This window comes from Gigantopelta aegis, chromosome 7 (genome assembly GCF_016097555.1).
Source record: "Gigantopelta aegis isolate Gae_Host chromosome 7, Gae_host_genome, whole genome shotgun sequence".
Lineage (NCBI taxonomy): Eukaryota > Metazoa > Mollusca > Gastropoda > Neomphalida > Peltospiridae > Gigantopelta > Gigantopelta aegis.
The window spans coordinates 14,439,155-14,456,316 of record NC_054705.1 but is presented as its reverse complement, the minus strand read 5'-3'; the positions used below and the strand labels follow the sequence as shown (position 1 = coordinate 14,456,316).

At 39.2% G+C, this 17,162-nt stretch overlaps 1 protein-coding gene across 1 annotated transcript in view; it reads right to left on the bottom strand.

Annotated features, from left to right (window-relative positions):
* Positions 1 to 5,980: 5,980 nt before the first annotated feature.
* The window catches only part of LOC121377013 (trichohyalin-like), a 30,445-nt gene continuing 19,263 nt past the window's right edge, over positions 5,981 to 17,162 (bottom strand). The window contains exons 2-3 of the mRNA XM_041504849.1: positions 15,676 to 15,741; positions 5,981 to 7,208 (exon numbers count right to left, since the gene is read on the bottom strand). Of these exons, the coding sequence (XP_041360783.1) occupies positions 7,176 to 7,208; positions 15,676 to 15,741 (99 nt within the window). The 3' untranslated portion in view covers positions 5,981 to 7,175. The remainder of the gene's footprint in view (positions 7,209 to 15,675; positions 15,742 to 17,162) is intronic.

Sequence of the window (17,162 nt, the reverse complement as noted above, 5' to 3'; positions counted from 1 at the left end):
ATATGGCGTCAGAGATATGGTTAAGGACCACACAGATTTTGAGAGGAAACCCGCTGTTGCCACTTTCTTTCCGATTAGCAGCAAGGGATGTTTTATTTGCGCTTCCCACAGGCAGGATAGCACAAACCATGGCCTTTGTTGAACCAGTTATGGATCACTGGTCGGTGCAAGTGGTTTACACCTACCCATTGAGCCTTGCGGAGCACTCACTCAGGGTTTGGAGTCGGTATCTGGATTAAAAATTCCATGCCTCGACTGGGATCCGAACCCAGTACCTACCAGTCTGTAGACCGATGGCCTAACCACGACGCCACCGTTGCCGGTCAGGAAGTAAAAAATGAAAATGCAAGAAAAATGAAACAGTGAACGAGATAGACAGAAAGAAAAAGTGGGGAAATAACACACTTTGTTAGTATTCAAAGTTCTCCAAAAGATTTTCTTTGCAGTGTAATTTAGTTCATGCCCCAAGGAGCCGGGGAGCCGGGAAAAGGCATGTGCACCCCCCCCCCCCCCCCCCTCCACACACACACACACACCACCCCCAACCTGAGAATGAAAGTTGTTTTTGTCCCACTCTATATAAAACTGTGCTACCTTCACTAGCGATTTTGCCCCCAGCCATACCCCCCCCCCCCCCCCCCCCCCCCCCCCCCACCCCCCACCCCACACACACGCACACGTTCCAGATATCGTTCCTACGGTCCTGCGATTTAATAGAATCTGACATGAATGCTGTCACTCCTAACCGTTAAGTACCCTAACGGCCCCCCCCCCCCCCCCCCCCCCCGCTAGTAATCCCTCCAAATCCGCTCCTGGGAACATAATCTGTGCATACTTTCGGTGAAGCGTATAATGTTTTGGATCAGGGCCACCAGATGCCGATTTGTAGTTACGCTCTCTCTCTTTGTACATTCCTCCATTTGATCACCGAGCACCACGCTAAGAGCTCTTGTTTCTGGAATCCAAAGTAAGCGGTAATTCCGTATCCTGTTCTAGTGCAGCTAAGACTCGAGAACTCTTGTTGGATAGTGTAGCCAAGACTTAGTCTAGAAATACTACCTGTTATATAACAATGTTGATAACAGTACCTGTCAAATATGTTCAAGCCATCACCTCTATATGACCGGCCTCGGTGGCGTCGTGGCAGGCCATCGGTCTACAGGCTGGTAGGTACTGGGTTCGGATCCCAGTCGAGGCATGGGATTTTCAATCCAGATACCGACTCCAAACCCTGAGTGAGTGCTCTTCAAGGCTCAATGGGTAGGTGTAAACCACTTGCACCGACCAGTGATCCATAGCTGGTTCAACAAAGGCCATGGTTTGTGCTATCCTGCCTGTGGGAAGCGCAAATAGAAGATCCCTTGCTGCTAATCGGAAGAGTAGCCCATGTAGTGGCGACAGCGGGTTTCCTCTGAAAATTTGTGTGGTCCTTAACCATATGTCTGACGCCATATAACCGTAAATAAAATGTGTTGAGTGCGTCGTTAAATAAAACATTTCTTTCTTTCACCTCTATATTGCAACCATCTGTGTTAAGAAGCTATACTTATCCAGTTTATCAAATTATAGTGCCAACCGATCTGGTTAAAGCAGCAAGTTGTTTAGTTAATCTTATCCAGTTTATCAAATTATAGTGCCAACCGATCTGGTTAAAGCAGCAAGTTGTTTAGTTAATCTTGATACTCTTCTTCTTTTTTTAGCCGCTATGGGCGTATTTTAATATATCAAAATCATTGCCATCATTATCCCGAGTATTCTGACCTTCGAGAGCTAGACGGACATTAAGATGGCTATGATCGTTCTCTGTCGTCAGAGATAACTATACTCTTCAAAAAAAAGAAGGGGAACCTGAAATGTTAATGTTAATATCTACTATTAAACCGAACATATGTTTTGACTACAGACATCCTAGTAAAGAACGTTCAGGTCTGTTTATCAACACACCGAAACACATTCCATAGTTTGAAAATGCATCACACAGGTGTGGCGACAGCGGGTTTCCTCTCAATATCTATGTGGTCCTTAACCGTATGTCCGACGTCATTTAACCGTAAATAAAATGTGTTGAGTGCATCGTTAAATAAAACATGTCCTTCCTTCCCTTTCAATAATGCACATAGTACACGTGTGTGGGGTGTCATTCTCGATTTTGACAATTTCCAGGAAGGTTGATTAATCACTGAGGTAGATTATTTCGGTCAATCTTTTTCATTCTGTTGGTCATACAGTTATTATTGCTTTGCTTTGAGTAATTTTTATTGTTTGAATTTGTGATTTACTGATTAAAAAAACGTCAACTTTCAAATTTCATTTCTGACCCCAATCCTCCTTCAAGATCTTTGGTGGTCATAAAATAATTAATTCACTATTATAATTTAACCATTCCCCACAGCTAATATACCTTACAATTTTGGCAATTGTAAATTCTTATTAGAGTTCCCCTAGTCTTTTTTTTTGAAGAAAACGCGGAATGGCTGCCTGCTACCGGGTAGACAAAGATTCCCGCTCTAATACAACAATAATCCTATGTTTGACGTTAAATACCTTTACATTGATAATTTTTAGGTTCGCCGATAACAAATATTTCATATATAAACCAATAATACACACACTACAGGAAGAAACCCGACAGTACCCACCCCACCCCCACCCCCTTTCAATTAGCTCAGTGGTACAGCGCTCGCTTTATGCGCGTCGGTCTGGGATCGATCCCCGTCGGTGGGCCAATTGGGCTATTTCTCGTTCCAGCCAGTGCATCACAACTGGTATATCAAAAGCCGTGGTATGTGCTATCCTGTTTGTGGGATGGTGCATATAAAAGACCCCTTGCTGCTAATCGAAAACAGTAGCCCATGAAGTGGCGACAGCGGGTTTCCTCTCAATATCTGTGTGATCCTTAACCATATGTCCGACACCATATAACCGTAAATAAAATGTGTTGAGTGCATCGTTAAATAAAACATTTCCTTCCTTCCCTTTCAATGCACCGGTTAAATAGGTGCTGTGTACTGTGTACTGCGAAGTAGTCTTATTTTCCAATGCATGTTTTTTCGTTCTGAGATAAACTAAACAGTAACAAGACGTATGACGTCACACTGATGTGTATTTGGCAGGCTATTCCTCTTGGCATGTCTTCGTCGCTGGAATGCTATTCAATGAAGGCAATTTGGTAATTACGCATGCGCGTGGCCTATGGTTATATCATACAGGTGGTTACGTCCGGGTTATGTAGCGGCGTTAAATAACGTCACGTTACGTGACGTTATGTTACGTTACTTCACGTTACGTTACGTCACGTTACGCTATGTCACGTTTAATTTATCAAGACAAACTTCTGTTATTATTATTCTCAGAAGATACTGAAAAGTTAAAAGTGTGTTTACCGACATCACTAGAGCACATTGATTTATTAATCATTGGATGTCAAACATTTGGTATTTCTGGCATATTGTTTTAGACGAAACCCGCTACATTTTCCAATTAGTAGCAAGGAACCGGCCTCGGTGGCGCAGTGGTTAAGCCATCGGACTACAGGCTGGTAGGTACAGGGTTCGCAGTCCGGTACCGTCTCCCACCCAGAGCGAGTTCTTAAATGATCAATGGGTAGATGTAAGAACACTACACTCTCTTCTTTCTCACTAACCACTAACCCACTAACAACTTACCCACTGTCCTGGACAGACAGCCCAGATAGCTGAGGTGTGTGTACCCAGGACAGCGTGCTTGAACCTTAATTGGATATAAGCACGAAAATAAGTTCAAATAAATGAATGAGTAGCAAGGAATCTTTTGTATGCATCTTTCCACAAATAGGACAGCACATACCACGACATTTGATTGACCTGTCGTCTGTATCAACGACTGTGGTATGTCCTGTTCCGTTGCAGCTCAATGATGCAATAAACTATCGTTTTCAATAACGTAGTCAATCGAATACTATAAACACGCAACAGTTATTTGACAAATCACTTGAAATTAATATATAGGAGACAAAGGGTTAAAAATAAACTTTATTTACAAACACAAAGCAGTCACAGAAAATGTTCATCCGTACAACAAACGTTCAAATTTAGTACAGAAAATAATAGCCCATAAACCATAACGACACAGCGCTAATGATTGGAAACCAAATTATACATAGATTTATTATTAGGAACAAAATGAGATAGCTTTTGTTTGCAAGCTGAAATAAATACAGATATTTTAAAAAATAATAATAATACCATTTACAAATAAATTCGACATTGTATACCCCATGCAGACCCATTTTCAACAACCATGGTTTCTGCCAGAGGGTAAAACGGGTATGGCGCCATAACCAAATTTGTTTTTGCAGATTTTTTTTTTTTTTTTGAAGTTAACCTTTTGACAAAATTAATAACTCTTATCATTACTGTATGATTTTTCTTAACCCTAACCCTACAATTAACCCATTTTCTTTCTGTCGACTGTGGTTGCATTCAGCACACACATTGTAAATGTTCAATTCCATAGTGCCATACTCAAAAATTTCTTTCGGGCAGAAACACTGACAGCAGACATTATAAACACATATTAAAATGGTTACACTTCGTCGTATATTCCCCAAGTCATTTATTTTGCATTTTCATGAGTATTGCAATGTTTTAATATTTCTTAACAATATAAGAAAAAGTCTTAAAATGGAGGTGATAAAAGTTGTGGAAAGATTTGAAAAAGAGCAACAGTGTGGTCTTCATTTTTTTTTTTAATTTTTAAGACTGGCTTTGCTCTGTTTGTTTCTCAATTGTTGGACTTAAATATCCAGCGTCCATATTTTCTAAACTATGTTAGCACTATGAAATTGTAAAACGATCGTAGGTTATGACGTCACTAAAGTGACGTCATAGCCTACGATAGGTTTACGATTTCGTAACGCTAAGATAGCTTCGAAAATTCCTAGCCAGGCCTTTTCTTTTACGTAGTCCTCTTTGAACGAGACAAATATAAACAATACGTTTTCTTTAAAAAGATATAATTAATTACACAATAGGACCCATGCTTGGATTCCAGACTCAGTGTTTAATGACGTCAGGCGCATACAATTTGTATGGCGTTGTCATGACATTAAAGTCTCATACTATATTAGTCTTGAGTCTAGACTCTAAAGGTTGTATAAGCACCAGGGGCCCATTTCACTAAACATCGTAAGTTTGCGTCTTCTACTAGCAGTTATACTGGTCGTGTGTTTACACGTGTTTGGCATCAATTTCACGCAGAAAATTACATCATTACAGAAGCTGGGGTATTTTAAAGACAAAAGAAACTAAAATATGTGTTCTTCTAACTATAATTGTTGAAATATAACAGTAATAAGAATTGTGGTTTAGTCGTAGATTTACGTTTACGTGCAAAACTTGGCTTACGATGTTTTGTGAAACTGGGCACAGAACTGGACTAATATTAGCGAGTCTGGATGGAAAACCAGTCTAATGTAAACCCATTCAGTCAGCTGGTCTACTTTGAACCCAATCAGAACCAATATAATCTGAGAACTAATATGTTCTGAAATATATTCTGGGTCCTTCAGTCTTGTATGAACTCACAAGAACACCAGTCTATTATGAACCAAGTTTGAAATCCAGTCTAAAGGCATGCTGAGAACCAGTCTATTATGAACCAAGTTTGAAATCCAGTCTAAAGGCATGCTGAGAACCAGTCTATTATGAACCAAGTTTGAAATCCAGTCTAAAGGCATGCTGAGAACCAGACTATTATAAACCCGCTCAGAGAATTAGTATTTAACTTTATTAGATAACCAGGCCCGGCGCTTATAAAACGTTTAGAGTCTAGACTCTAATCAGGGGTGGGAATTCTCCTATGATCAGCTGTTTTCCTCTCATGGAACATTGCGTTTCCTCGCATTTTAATCGTCCTTTCCTCCAAAATGTGTCAGATGGCACAGATTTTAACCTATGATTTCAAGAATTTCCGGGACCCCTCTAGATCTCCTCTTTTTTTTACAGTTCACTAATTCCCAACCCTGTCTAATAGAGTCTGAGACACTGATGTTATGACAACGCCATACACATTGTATGTGTGTGACGTCATTTGAGATGGAGTCTGGACTCTAAATATTTTATAAGCATTGACCAATGCCTGCCGCTTACAAGCATTGACCAATGCCTGCCGCTTACTTGTAAAACGTTTAGAGTCTAGACTCAATACTGTAATAGAGTCTTGAGACTTCAAACGTCATGGTATCACCATACACATTGTATGTGTGTGACGGCATTTGAGACTGAGTCTGGACTCTAAACGTTTTATAAGCATTGACCAAGACCTGGCGCTTATAAAACATTTAGTCTAGACTCAATACTCTAATAGAGTCTGAGACACTAATGTCATGACAACGCCATACACATTGTATGTATGTGACGTCATTTGAGATTGACTCTGGACTCTAAAAAGTTTTATAAACACTAGGCCAGGCACCATACTTGTAAAACGTTAAAATTCTAGACTCAATACTGTAATATAGTCTTGAGACTCCAAACGTCATGGCAACATCATACAAATTGCATGTGTGTGACGTCATTAGAGATTTGTCTTTAGACTGTATAAAAGTTGTATAAACTCCATGGGCCTAGGGACTCTTCTTTTTAAAACATTTCAGAGGACCTGGCTGCAGATTTCCGAAGCTGTCTTAGCAGTACGATATCGTAAAACCGCCGTACACTATGACGTCACAACGTCAAACGCCATAGACTACGACAGTTTTACGATACCTTAGTGCAAATATAGCTTCGAAAATCTGTGCCCAGTCTTTTATGATCCCATTCAGAAAACACCAGTCTATTATTAACCAATTCGGAACATTTAGTCATACGATCCCATTCAAAGAACCAGTCTTAACCCAGCTCATTCAGAAAACCAGTCTATTATGAACTCATTTGGAACATTTAGTCTAATACTCATCCCATTCAAAGAACCTGTCTATGCCCAGCTCATTCGGAAAACCAGTCAAACAATATTTTTAGATGACACCAAAAAAAAAAAAAAAAAAAGGCAAACGTGCAGCAGACAAAATATGAATTTTAAAAAATAGAGATTAAAAGACTGAAAGTCATTTCACAACTTCCAAGGTCACACTCAGAATACTGATCACGTGGGTTCAGAACACTGGTCACGTAGAAATGTGCTACCGGTCACGTGGTTTAGTCGTCATCGTTTGTCGATGCTCGGTACCTCTGAAAGAAACAACACACGACCTTCAAGAGGTGGATCACTTTTTTTAAAATCGGTTAGTAAACATTGTTAATATGCAAATGAGATAGTTGACTCAGATCATAACGTATCGTGTGACCTTGGGTGGCTGGATTTTATGGACTATTGATTATGTAACCGTTCGTAGCCGATTTAAATAGTAATAATGTGTGCTGCACATTTTTCTTCTTTTTTTCTCTTTTTTTTACTAAGAAACAAACAAAACAAACATGATCACAAAAAAACAGTTTGTTGGCAAATTCAAAATATACGTCAAAAACACAAATAACATTAATATGCCATGCAAATGCCAATCGTAAATCGGGACAATATCTTAATCTTTCGGTCCCTCCCTCCTCTCTCTCTCTCTCTCTCTCTCTCTCTCTCTCTCTCTCTCTCTCTCTCTCTCTCTCTCTCTCTCTCTCTCTCTCTCTCTCTCTCTCTCTCTCTCTCTCCGTCCCTCACCCCACTCTCTCTCTCTCTCTCCCTCTCCCCTCCCTCCCTCCCTCCCTCTCTCTCTCTCTCTCTCTCTCTCTCTCTCTCTCTCTCTCTCTCTCTCTCTCTCTCTCTCTCTCTCTGTTCCTCCCTCCCTCTCTCTCCCTCCCCCTCCCTCCCTCTCTCTCCCTCCCTCCCTCTCTCTCCCTCTCCCTCCCTCTCTCTCCCTTCCTCTCTCATCAATCTCTGACCGGTCCATATAGGACTTTAAAAAATTCACCACCTGCACCACAAGAATTGGCAATTGCACAGAGTGTGACTCACGTGCAAATAGCGATTGCACGGTGTTAGTAATGACAATAACATTCAATTACTTAGCGCGTTGTTCTCCCACGTGGCGCCGCGAGAACGTACAGCCATTAAACAGTAATGGCAGTTATTTCCTTACGTTCGACGAACATTGCAACAACAACGTGGCAGATACACCACATTTGTGTTAAATCAGTGGAAAGAAATGGAAAGAAAGAATGAAAGAAATAAAGATAAAAAGAGAAACAAACAAACAAAAACAAAAAAAGAAAGAAAGAAAAACATGTTTTATTTAATGACGCACTCAACACATTTTATTTACAGTTATATGGCGTCAGACATATGGTTAAGGACCACACAGATATTGAGAGGAAACCCGCTGTCGCCACTTCATGGGCTACTCTTTCCGATTAGCAGCAAGGGATCTTTTATATGCACCATCCCACAGACAGGTTAGTACATACTACGGCCTTTGATATACCAGTCGTTGTGTACTGGCTGGAACGAGAAATAGCCAAATGGGCCCACTGACGGAGAGTAATTTCCACACTTCAGATATGAACGGCATACCTCCTACACTTGAGTCACAGTCGCTACCGACTGAGCTACTCAACAGATATAGAAAAGAAAGTGAAAAAAAATAAGAAAAAAATAGATGAAAAGATAGACAGGGATGGATGGTCGCGCGGGCGGGCGGACGGACAGACAGACGGGCGGGCGGATGGATGCATGGATGGATGGAAAGATAGATAGAAAAGGGAAGAAACATACATGGGCTACTCTTTTTGATATGGGGATATTTTAAGTGCACTATCCCCCAGACAGGGTAGTACATATCACTATCTTTGTTACATCAGTTGTGGAGCACTGGCTGAAACGATAGAGTTAAAGTTTGTTTTGTTTAACGACACCACTAGAGCACACTGATTTATTAATCATCGGCTATTGGATGTCAAACATTTTGTAATTATAACATTGTCTTAGAGAGGAAACCCGCTACATTTGTTTTCCATCAGTAGCGAGGGATCTTTTATATGCCTTTGATATACCAGTCGTGATACACTGGCTAGAACGAGAAATAGTCTAATGGGTCCACCGACGCGGGTCGATCCTAGACCGACCGCGCATCAGGCAAGTGCTTTACCATCGGGCTACGTTCCCTCCTCACATTTGTGTTAAGTCCGTGTTTGTTTAAAAACACTTCATCACTTTTCTTTCTTTTTATCACATAGCGCGGCCTTCGATATACCAGTCGTAGGGCACATTTTGTGACAGGAAAAACCCAGTGGGTCCGCAGAGCAGATTCGATCCTACGACCCAAGCACTTTAGCTTAATGCTTTACCTATTGAGCTAAATCATTCCCTGGGTAGTCTGAGACTGAACGATGAAACGTGCTGACACCACATAGGATACACTTTAGGTTGGGACGTAGCCCAGTGGTAAAGCGATCCCCTGATGCACGATCGGTGTGGGATCGATCCCTGTCGGTGGTCACATTGGGCTATTTCTCGTTCCAGCCAGTGCACCACGACTGGTATATCAAAGACCGTGGTATGTGCTATGCTGTGTCTGACTTCGTACCTTGCTACTAATTGAAATTTTTTTAGCGGGTTTTCTCTCTAAAACTACCGTGTTTTCTCTAATAAGAGCCCGGGCACTTATTCATTTCAAAATGGTGGCAGACCCGGCGTTTATTGGAAACCCGGCCTTATTTTTTCAAACAAATTTTACAAATTAAAGCTAAAAACTACAAACTTACAATTTTATTTATTTTTAAACTTTAATTTCAAACTGTAACAAATCTTTAAACAAAACAATTTAAAAATTAATATTACTTGTCTACGTAAAGTGCCTAAATTATGCCAGGGAGTAATCAATTTTCGGTTGTCTTACCTGGCGTTTATTGGAGGCCCGGCGCTTATTGGGGGACAGGCGCTTATTGGAGGCTAGGCGCTTATTGGGGGCCGGGCGCTTATTGGGGGTCAGGCGCTTATTGGATACCAGGCACTTATTGGAGGGCAGGCGCTTATTGGAGGCCAGGCGCTTAATGGGGGCCAGGCGCTTATTGGAGGTCAGGCGCTTATTGGAGGACAAGCGCTTAATGGTGGTCAGGCGCTTATTGGAGGGCAGGCGCTTATTGGAGGCCAGGCGCTTAATGGGGGCCAGGCGCTTATTGGAGGCCAGGCGCTTATTGGAGGACAAGCGCTTATTAGAGAAAATATGGTATATGCCAAAATTAACAAATGTTTGACATTCAATATCCGATCATTTAACAAATAAATGTTCTCTAGTGGTGTCATTAAATAAAATTAAAACAATTTAACATAGGATATTCCAGCAAGGATAATTTACATAGGCATAGTAATATGCCAGCAACTTGATGAGTGTGACGTGGGCTGAGGGGGGGGGGGGGGGGGGGGGGGCGGTGCAATGTATTATCTTCAAAGATGGGTGAAACCCCACCCCGACGCTTGAGACGCCAAAGTTGTATATTACTGACTTTACCACAGATAATTATAATCCAGTTCAAAGCCAAAGGGGGGGGGGGGGGGGGGGGGCAATCACTATAGTTGTGTTTAATAACGGTGTCGTGTGCGTTTTAACAGTATCGACATACAGTAAGCTCCGCATATCTCGAAGTTGCTGGTACCAGAGATGTCGTTACATTATATTGCAAATCTTTACAATCTGACTGCAAGCAAGATCATTCAACACAGTTTGAAACAATTGTTAATGCATAATGTAACAATCATCACAAATTTCAAAATGTTCGAGGGATGGAACAACACAGATATCTTAGAACATTACATGCTTATAATATTCGTACGTTTTTTTGTTTTGTTTTTTTGTCTTTATGGTAAAAATAAAATACTTGAAATGAATAGCTATTAATACAGTTATTATCTACTAACAATGTGTAACAACGAATTATGTGAAAAGATAATATTTATACATGCTAAAAGGCTCTAATTACCTGTACAGTTTTATGCAGAATTATATACATATTTTCTGAGATTCTCGGATAGTACAACTGGTGTGGTGTAAAAGGTCACGGTTAATAAATTAATTACTATAAAGTATGTCACTTATGGAAGGAAATGTTGTATTTAACGACGCACTCAGCACATTTTATTTACGGTTATATGGCGTCGGACATATGGTTAAGGACCACACAGATACTGAGGGAGGAAACCCGCTGTCGCCACTTCATGGGCTACTCTTTTCGATTAGCAGCAAGAGATCTTTTATATGCACCATCCCATAGACAGGATAGCACATACCACGGCCTTTGATATACCAGTCGTGGTGCACTGGCTGGAGCGAGAAATAACCCAATGGGCCCACCGACGGGGATCGATCCCACACCGACCGCGCATCAAGCGAGAACTTTACCACTGGGCTACGTCTCGCCCCGTCACTTACGGAGTCAAGTTTAATAGTGAAAGTTTTGCTTTCTTTTGTTTAATGACACCACTAGAGCACATTCATGTATTAACCATCGGCTATTCGGTGTCAAACATTTGGTAATTTCGACATATAGTCTTGGAAAGGAAACCCGCTACATTTTTCCATTAGTAGCAAGGGATCTTTTATATGCACCATTCCACAGACAGGATAACATATACCTCGGCCTTTGGTATATCAGTCGTGGTGTTCTGGCTAGAACGAAAAATAGCCCAATGGGACCACCAACGGGGATCGAACCTAGACCGACTGCGCATCGAGCAAGCGGTTTACCACTGAATTTCAGCCTACCACCGAGTAGGCAAAGATTCCTGTTCTAATAAACAATAATCCTATCTTTGATGTTAAATACCTTTACAACGACCATTTTCCAGTTCACTAATACACACACTAAAAGAAGAAACCCGACAACTCCCTCTTTCAACAAAGGTGCTGATGTGTTACTTCCTATAGTGTGTGTATTAGCAGTCAAAAATTATCAATGCAATGGTGTTTAATGTCAAACATAGGGTTACTGTTGTATTAGATCGGGAATCTTTGCTTATTCGGGGGGAAAGCAAAAAATTTCGTCATAGAGTTATCTCTGACACAGAGAGAGAGAGAGAGAGAGAGAGAGAGAGAGCGAGAGAGAGAGAGCGAGCGAGAGAGGACGAGGAGAGAGAGAGAGAATCATGGAGCAGAGAGCTAGAGAGAGAGATCGTGAAAGAGAGAGAGAGAGAGAGAGAGAGAGAGAGAGAGAGAGAGAGAGAGAGAGATAGAGATAGATAGAGATTATAACTGTACAGATATCCGTCTAGCTTACGGAGTACCCGGGTTATATCGATGTGATCCATAATAAATCGATTATAAAAATCCATAATCTATTTTAACTGTTTAAATGTCTCTCGAACGGCAAAGTACTCGAGCTGCACATCGACAGCGCCATATCGATCAATTTTCGATTATAATCGATCTTTGGAACATCGCTACACAAAATATATTTGTGTTTGTTTTTTTACAATGCATTCATAGCTTGATTTTTGTTTCGTTATTAACATTGGTCACAATTTACTCAAACAAAGCTTATAAATCATCTGTTGTCAAACTACAAACAAATTACAGTGGCGGATCCAGAATATCCATTTAGGGGGGCCCCGATGACATGAGGCGGAATGCCAAGGGAACTTTGGGGAGGATGGAGGGGGATCGTAAAATAATAATAATTAATATATAATTAAATTATAAACTGTCGCAAAATTTAGGGGGCGGACCCCTGCCCCCTTCCACCCCACCCCTAGATCCGCCTCTGAATTATATCACTAGCAAAAGCTAATCACTAAATCTATTGGCCGTAATAAATTTGGTTGAGTATATTATTTTACCGTTAACTGAAACAAATATAACTGACATCTGAAATAATATAGACAAAAGAATACATGTTTGTTTATGAAAGAAACTCTTAGTGTGCATATTACTCTCAAAGACAACAATGGCTATGAAGGTGAGATTGTTACAGTTGTACTATTCAAACATCATATTAACTTACAGTACATGTATTTTATTTGTATTACTCTTCTAAGTTGAAATATTGGTGCTTCATCCATAAGGAAGGAAAACAACAATGCGACAATCCTTACTGGAATGCCCGATTTACAAGGGAGGAACACACTAACCTACAACAACATGTCCACAATCACCATACCCAAGGGCACACGATAACAGTATACTGAGCATAAAATAAATAAATCAGAAACAACGTCGATATATTTTATCAAAAATACACTTTCTAATTCTAGAAAGAAAAAAAAAGAAGTTTTTTTTAAAACTTATCTGGATAAAATGGATTATTTATTTGGGTGTGCTTTGAAACGCATTTCTACGTTAACGAAAGAAATAATATTCAGAATAAATAAACAAAGGTTTATAATGCTTATTCTGGCTTATGAAACTAAAAAAGGCAGGTCCTTGAAAGAGAAAATACCGAATATAAACATTTATTTGTGTCATAAAAACACATGGTTGGGCGTTGTATGTGATTGGAAAAACAATCGTTAAAATTAAACATTGAAGCCAAAGTAAAGTTTGAAGAAATATTTAAAATTTTTGCTCATTTAAATAATTGGGGAGAAATAAAAAAAAATTAAAATAATTAAATATAATTATAATAATAATAATAATAATAATAATAATAATTAATTTTTTTTTAAAATAAATAAATAAATAAATATTGCATAGATAAAAGTGAAATATAATTATTTTTTTTTAAAGTGAAATAATAATTTTTTAAACATTTTCGTCGCTCGGGTATACATACCTGCAATATATAGAAGTAACATCTAAAAATAATGTCAAATTATAGTCAGACCTCCCTAATTCACCAAATCGATAAACATTTGTCCGTGCAATGCAACGACAGTAATATAAATAAAGATGAAAATAGGGTCGATTCGATATCACAAATCTTTTATACATACTAAGGGCGAAGTCAGACGGATATTGTCGAGAACAGACGAGTAACGTAATGACGTATTCTGAATGAAACTCCTCACAACAAACTTTGCGGGGGGTGGGTGTCTGGGGCGAGAAGAGAGCGGTCAACACCATTACACTGGTCCGTAAGTAACTGAATATACAAGTCATATGCATGTGTATTTAGACAGGTCTGACTAAGTTTGACATTATATTTCGAAGAAACCCGTATGTTTTTTCGTTTCTTGTAAATAACATCTTCAGGAGTCAAACATAAAATGAATGCGTCCTTCATTTGCACCTGTTAAGAAATCCCATATTGCTATTATCAGATAGAGCGATTATTCAATCAAACACGCCCTTAGAGTTGCAGTAAATTAATCCAGCTGACGTCACGTTTTATGGGCTTACCCAGTTGCATATAGAAAAGCATGCTGGATTGAATAATCACCATTTTAATGTAACCCATCAAAAGTGATATTTCTCTTTTAAAAGAATAAGTAAATAAATGAATAAATATATAAATATATAATAAATAAATAAATATATAAACAGACAAATAAATAAATAATAAATACATAAATAAATAAATAAATATATAATAAATAAATAAATAAATAAATATATAAATAAATAAATAAATAATAAACAAACAAACAACTATACAAAAATCTTTAAAAAAATAATAATTAAATTTTAAAAAAAACTTTCTATAAAAACTTGAGAGTGGTCTCCCTTTATTGTAATAATAGATCACGTGTGATATCTCGCTAGTTAAGATAACAAATATACAGCTTTGTAGTTTGAAGGTGCAGAAGATGAAGGAACGCACACGGTTTTGTCTCCTGAATATCACACTAGCTAAAACATGCTTAACCCAAGAAAACATGCAAACAGTCACGCCCACACACCACCCACGCAGCAGCAGTGTGTCACAATAAACCATAAAACCGATTTAAATCAAACTATCATTTATAATGGCCGAAATGAAATATTATATCTCTCGAGTATCAAAGGCCATGATCTATCATCCGTTTCTTTCATCGATTTCTTGACAAATGCATGTTTTAATGCGACTTAATCATAGTAATATTGTAACAAAAACAAATTTTGTAAAGTAAAGAAGAAAAAAAACCACTTTATTATTTTTATTTTTTTAACACGTTGAATAGTATTAACCGAGGTTAAAATAGGGAAAAGTCTTCAATATAATGCTTAAATTAATAGTCAAGTAATTACACTAAAGTCAAATGTAAGTATTTTGTGATAAAATCCCAATATCTCTTTATTTCAAATTATCTTGAAGATGAGCAAGCATTGGTATATCAAAGTCTGTGGTATGTGCTATCCTGTCAGTGGGATGCTGCCTATAAAAGATACGTTGCTACTAAGGGAAACATGTTGCGGGTTTTTTCTCTAAGAGTATATGTCAAAATTACCAAATGTTTGACATCCAATAGCCGATGATTAATAAATCAATGTGCTCTAGTGGTAAAAGTTCAAATTTAATTGTATTAGAAATAATAAAAATAATAATAAAATAAACCATAATATATATATATATATAATAATAATAATAATAATAATAATAATAATAATTCAGAATTACATTATCTACAACATCTGTATAATATAATTTCGAAATTCATAAAAAAAAAAATGTAAATGACGGTTGTCAAGGTACGACTATCAAACGTCAACAACCGGTGTCATAAGAATCTGTTCCCCATGTAATTTGGAAACTTGAATGAAATTGCGCAACTGCTGCTAGGTAGATGTTTTGTTCCACCTACCTTCCTCTCTAACGCGTCCTTGTGTGTCAGAGATCCGTATTTTATTTCATTCTGTAGATCAATTATCTGAAAAACAACAATACAGAAATAAGTATTCAAACAATATATTCATCACACGTGTAGTCCGTTTGTGTCAAAAAGGGGACCGATGATATGGCTAGTAACCAGAGGCGGATCTAGGGGTGTGTGGGGCAGGGGTCCAAGCTCCCCTAAATTTTGCGACAGTTATAATTTTATTATATATTAATTTTCACCCCCTCCTAACCTCTCCCAAAGTTCCCTTGGCATTCCACCTCATGTCATTGCCCAATACCCCCACCACCCCACCCATAACCCAATGGATTTTCTGGATTCGCCACTTGTAACAATAAACTATAAAACTATAAACTTTTTTAAAATCGTTTATTTTACTTAATGACACCACCTAGAGCACATTGGTTAATTAATCATCGGCTATTGGATGTCAAACATTTGGTAATTCTCACTCGTAGCCATCAGAGGAAACCCGCTACATTTTTGCATTAGCAGCAAGGAATCTTTTATATGCACTTTCCCACAGACAGACACCGGCCTCGGTGGCGTCGTAGTTAGGCCATCGGTCTACAGGCTGGTAGGTACTGGGTTCGAATCCCAGTCGAGGCATGGGATTTTTAATCCAGATACCGACTCCAAACCCTGAGTGAATGCTCCGCAAGGCTCAATGGGTAGGTGTAAACCACTTGCACCGACCAGTGATCCATAGCTGGTTCAACAAAGGCCATGGTTTGTGCTATCATGCCTGTGAGAAGCGCAAATAAAAGATCCCTTGCTGCTAATCGGAAGAGTAGCCCATGTAGTGGCGACAACGGGTTTCCTCTCAAAATCTGTGTGGTCCTTAACCATATGTCTGACGCCATATAACCGTAAAATAATGTGTTGAGTGCGTCATTAAATAAAACATTTTTCTTTCTTTCTTTCCCACAGACAGGATAGTACACACCACGGCCTTTTAATGAGAGAACAAACCCAATCAGTTCAATGGCGGTTTGAGATCGATCCCCGTCAGTGGGTACTTTGGGCCATTTCTCGCTCCAGCCAGTGCACCATGACTGGTACATCAAAGGCCGTGGTATGTGCTTTCCTGTTTATGGGATGGTGCATATAAAAGATATTTTGCTGCTAATCGAAAAGAGTAGCCCATGAAGTGGCGACAGCGGGTTTCCTCCCTCAATATTTGTGTGGTCCTTGACCATATGTCCGACGCCATATAGCCGTAAATAAAATGTGTTGAGTGCGTCGTTAAATAAACCATTTCCTTTCCTTTCAGATGAATGGATCCACCGAGGTGGTTTGATCCTGCGACGCAAGAACCTCAGGCAAACACACTTTTAACTACGCACATTGTTTCAGGGTGAGTCCGTGCACTATTAAACACGCTCGTCTAATCGCTGTGCTGGCGAGAGATGGGTTATTAATTCGATGGTGTGGACTATAATTATTACTGAACG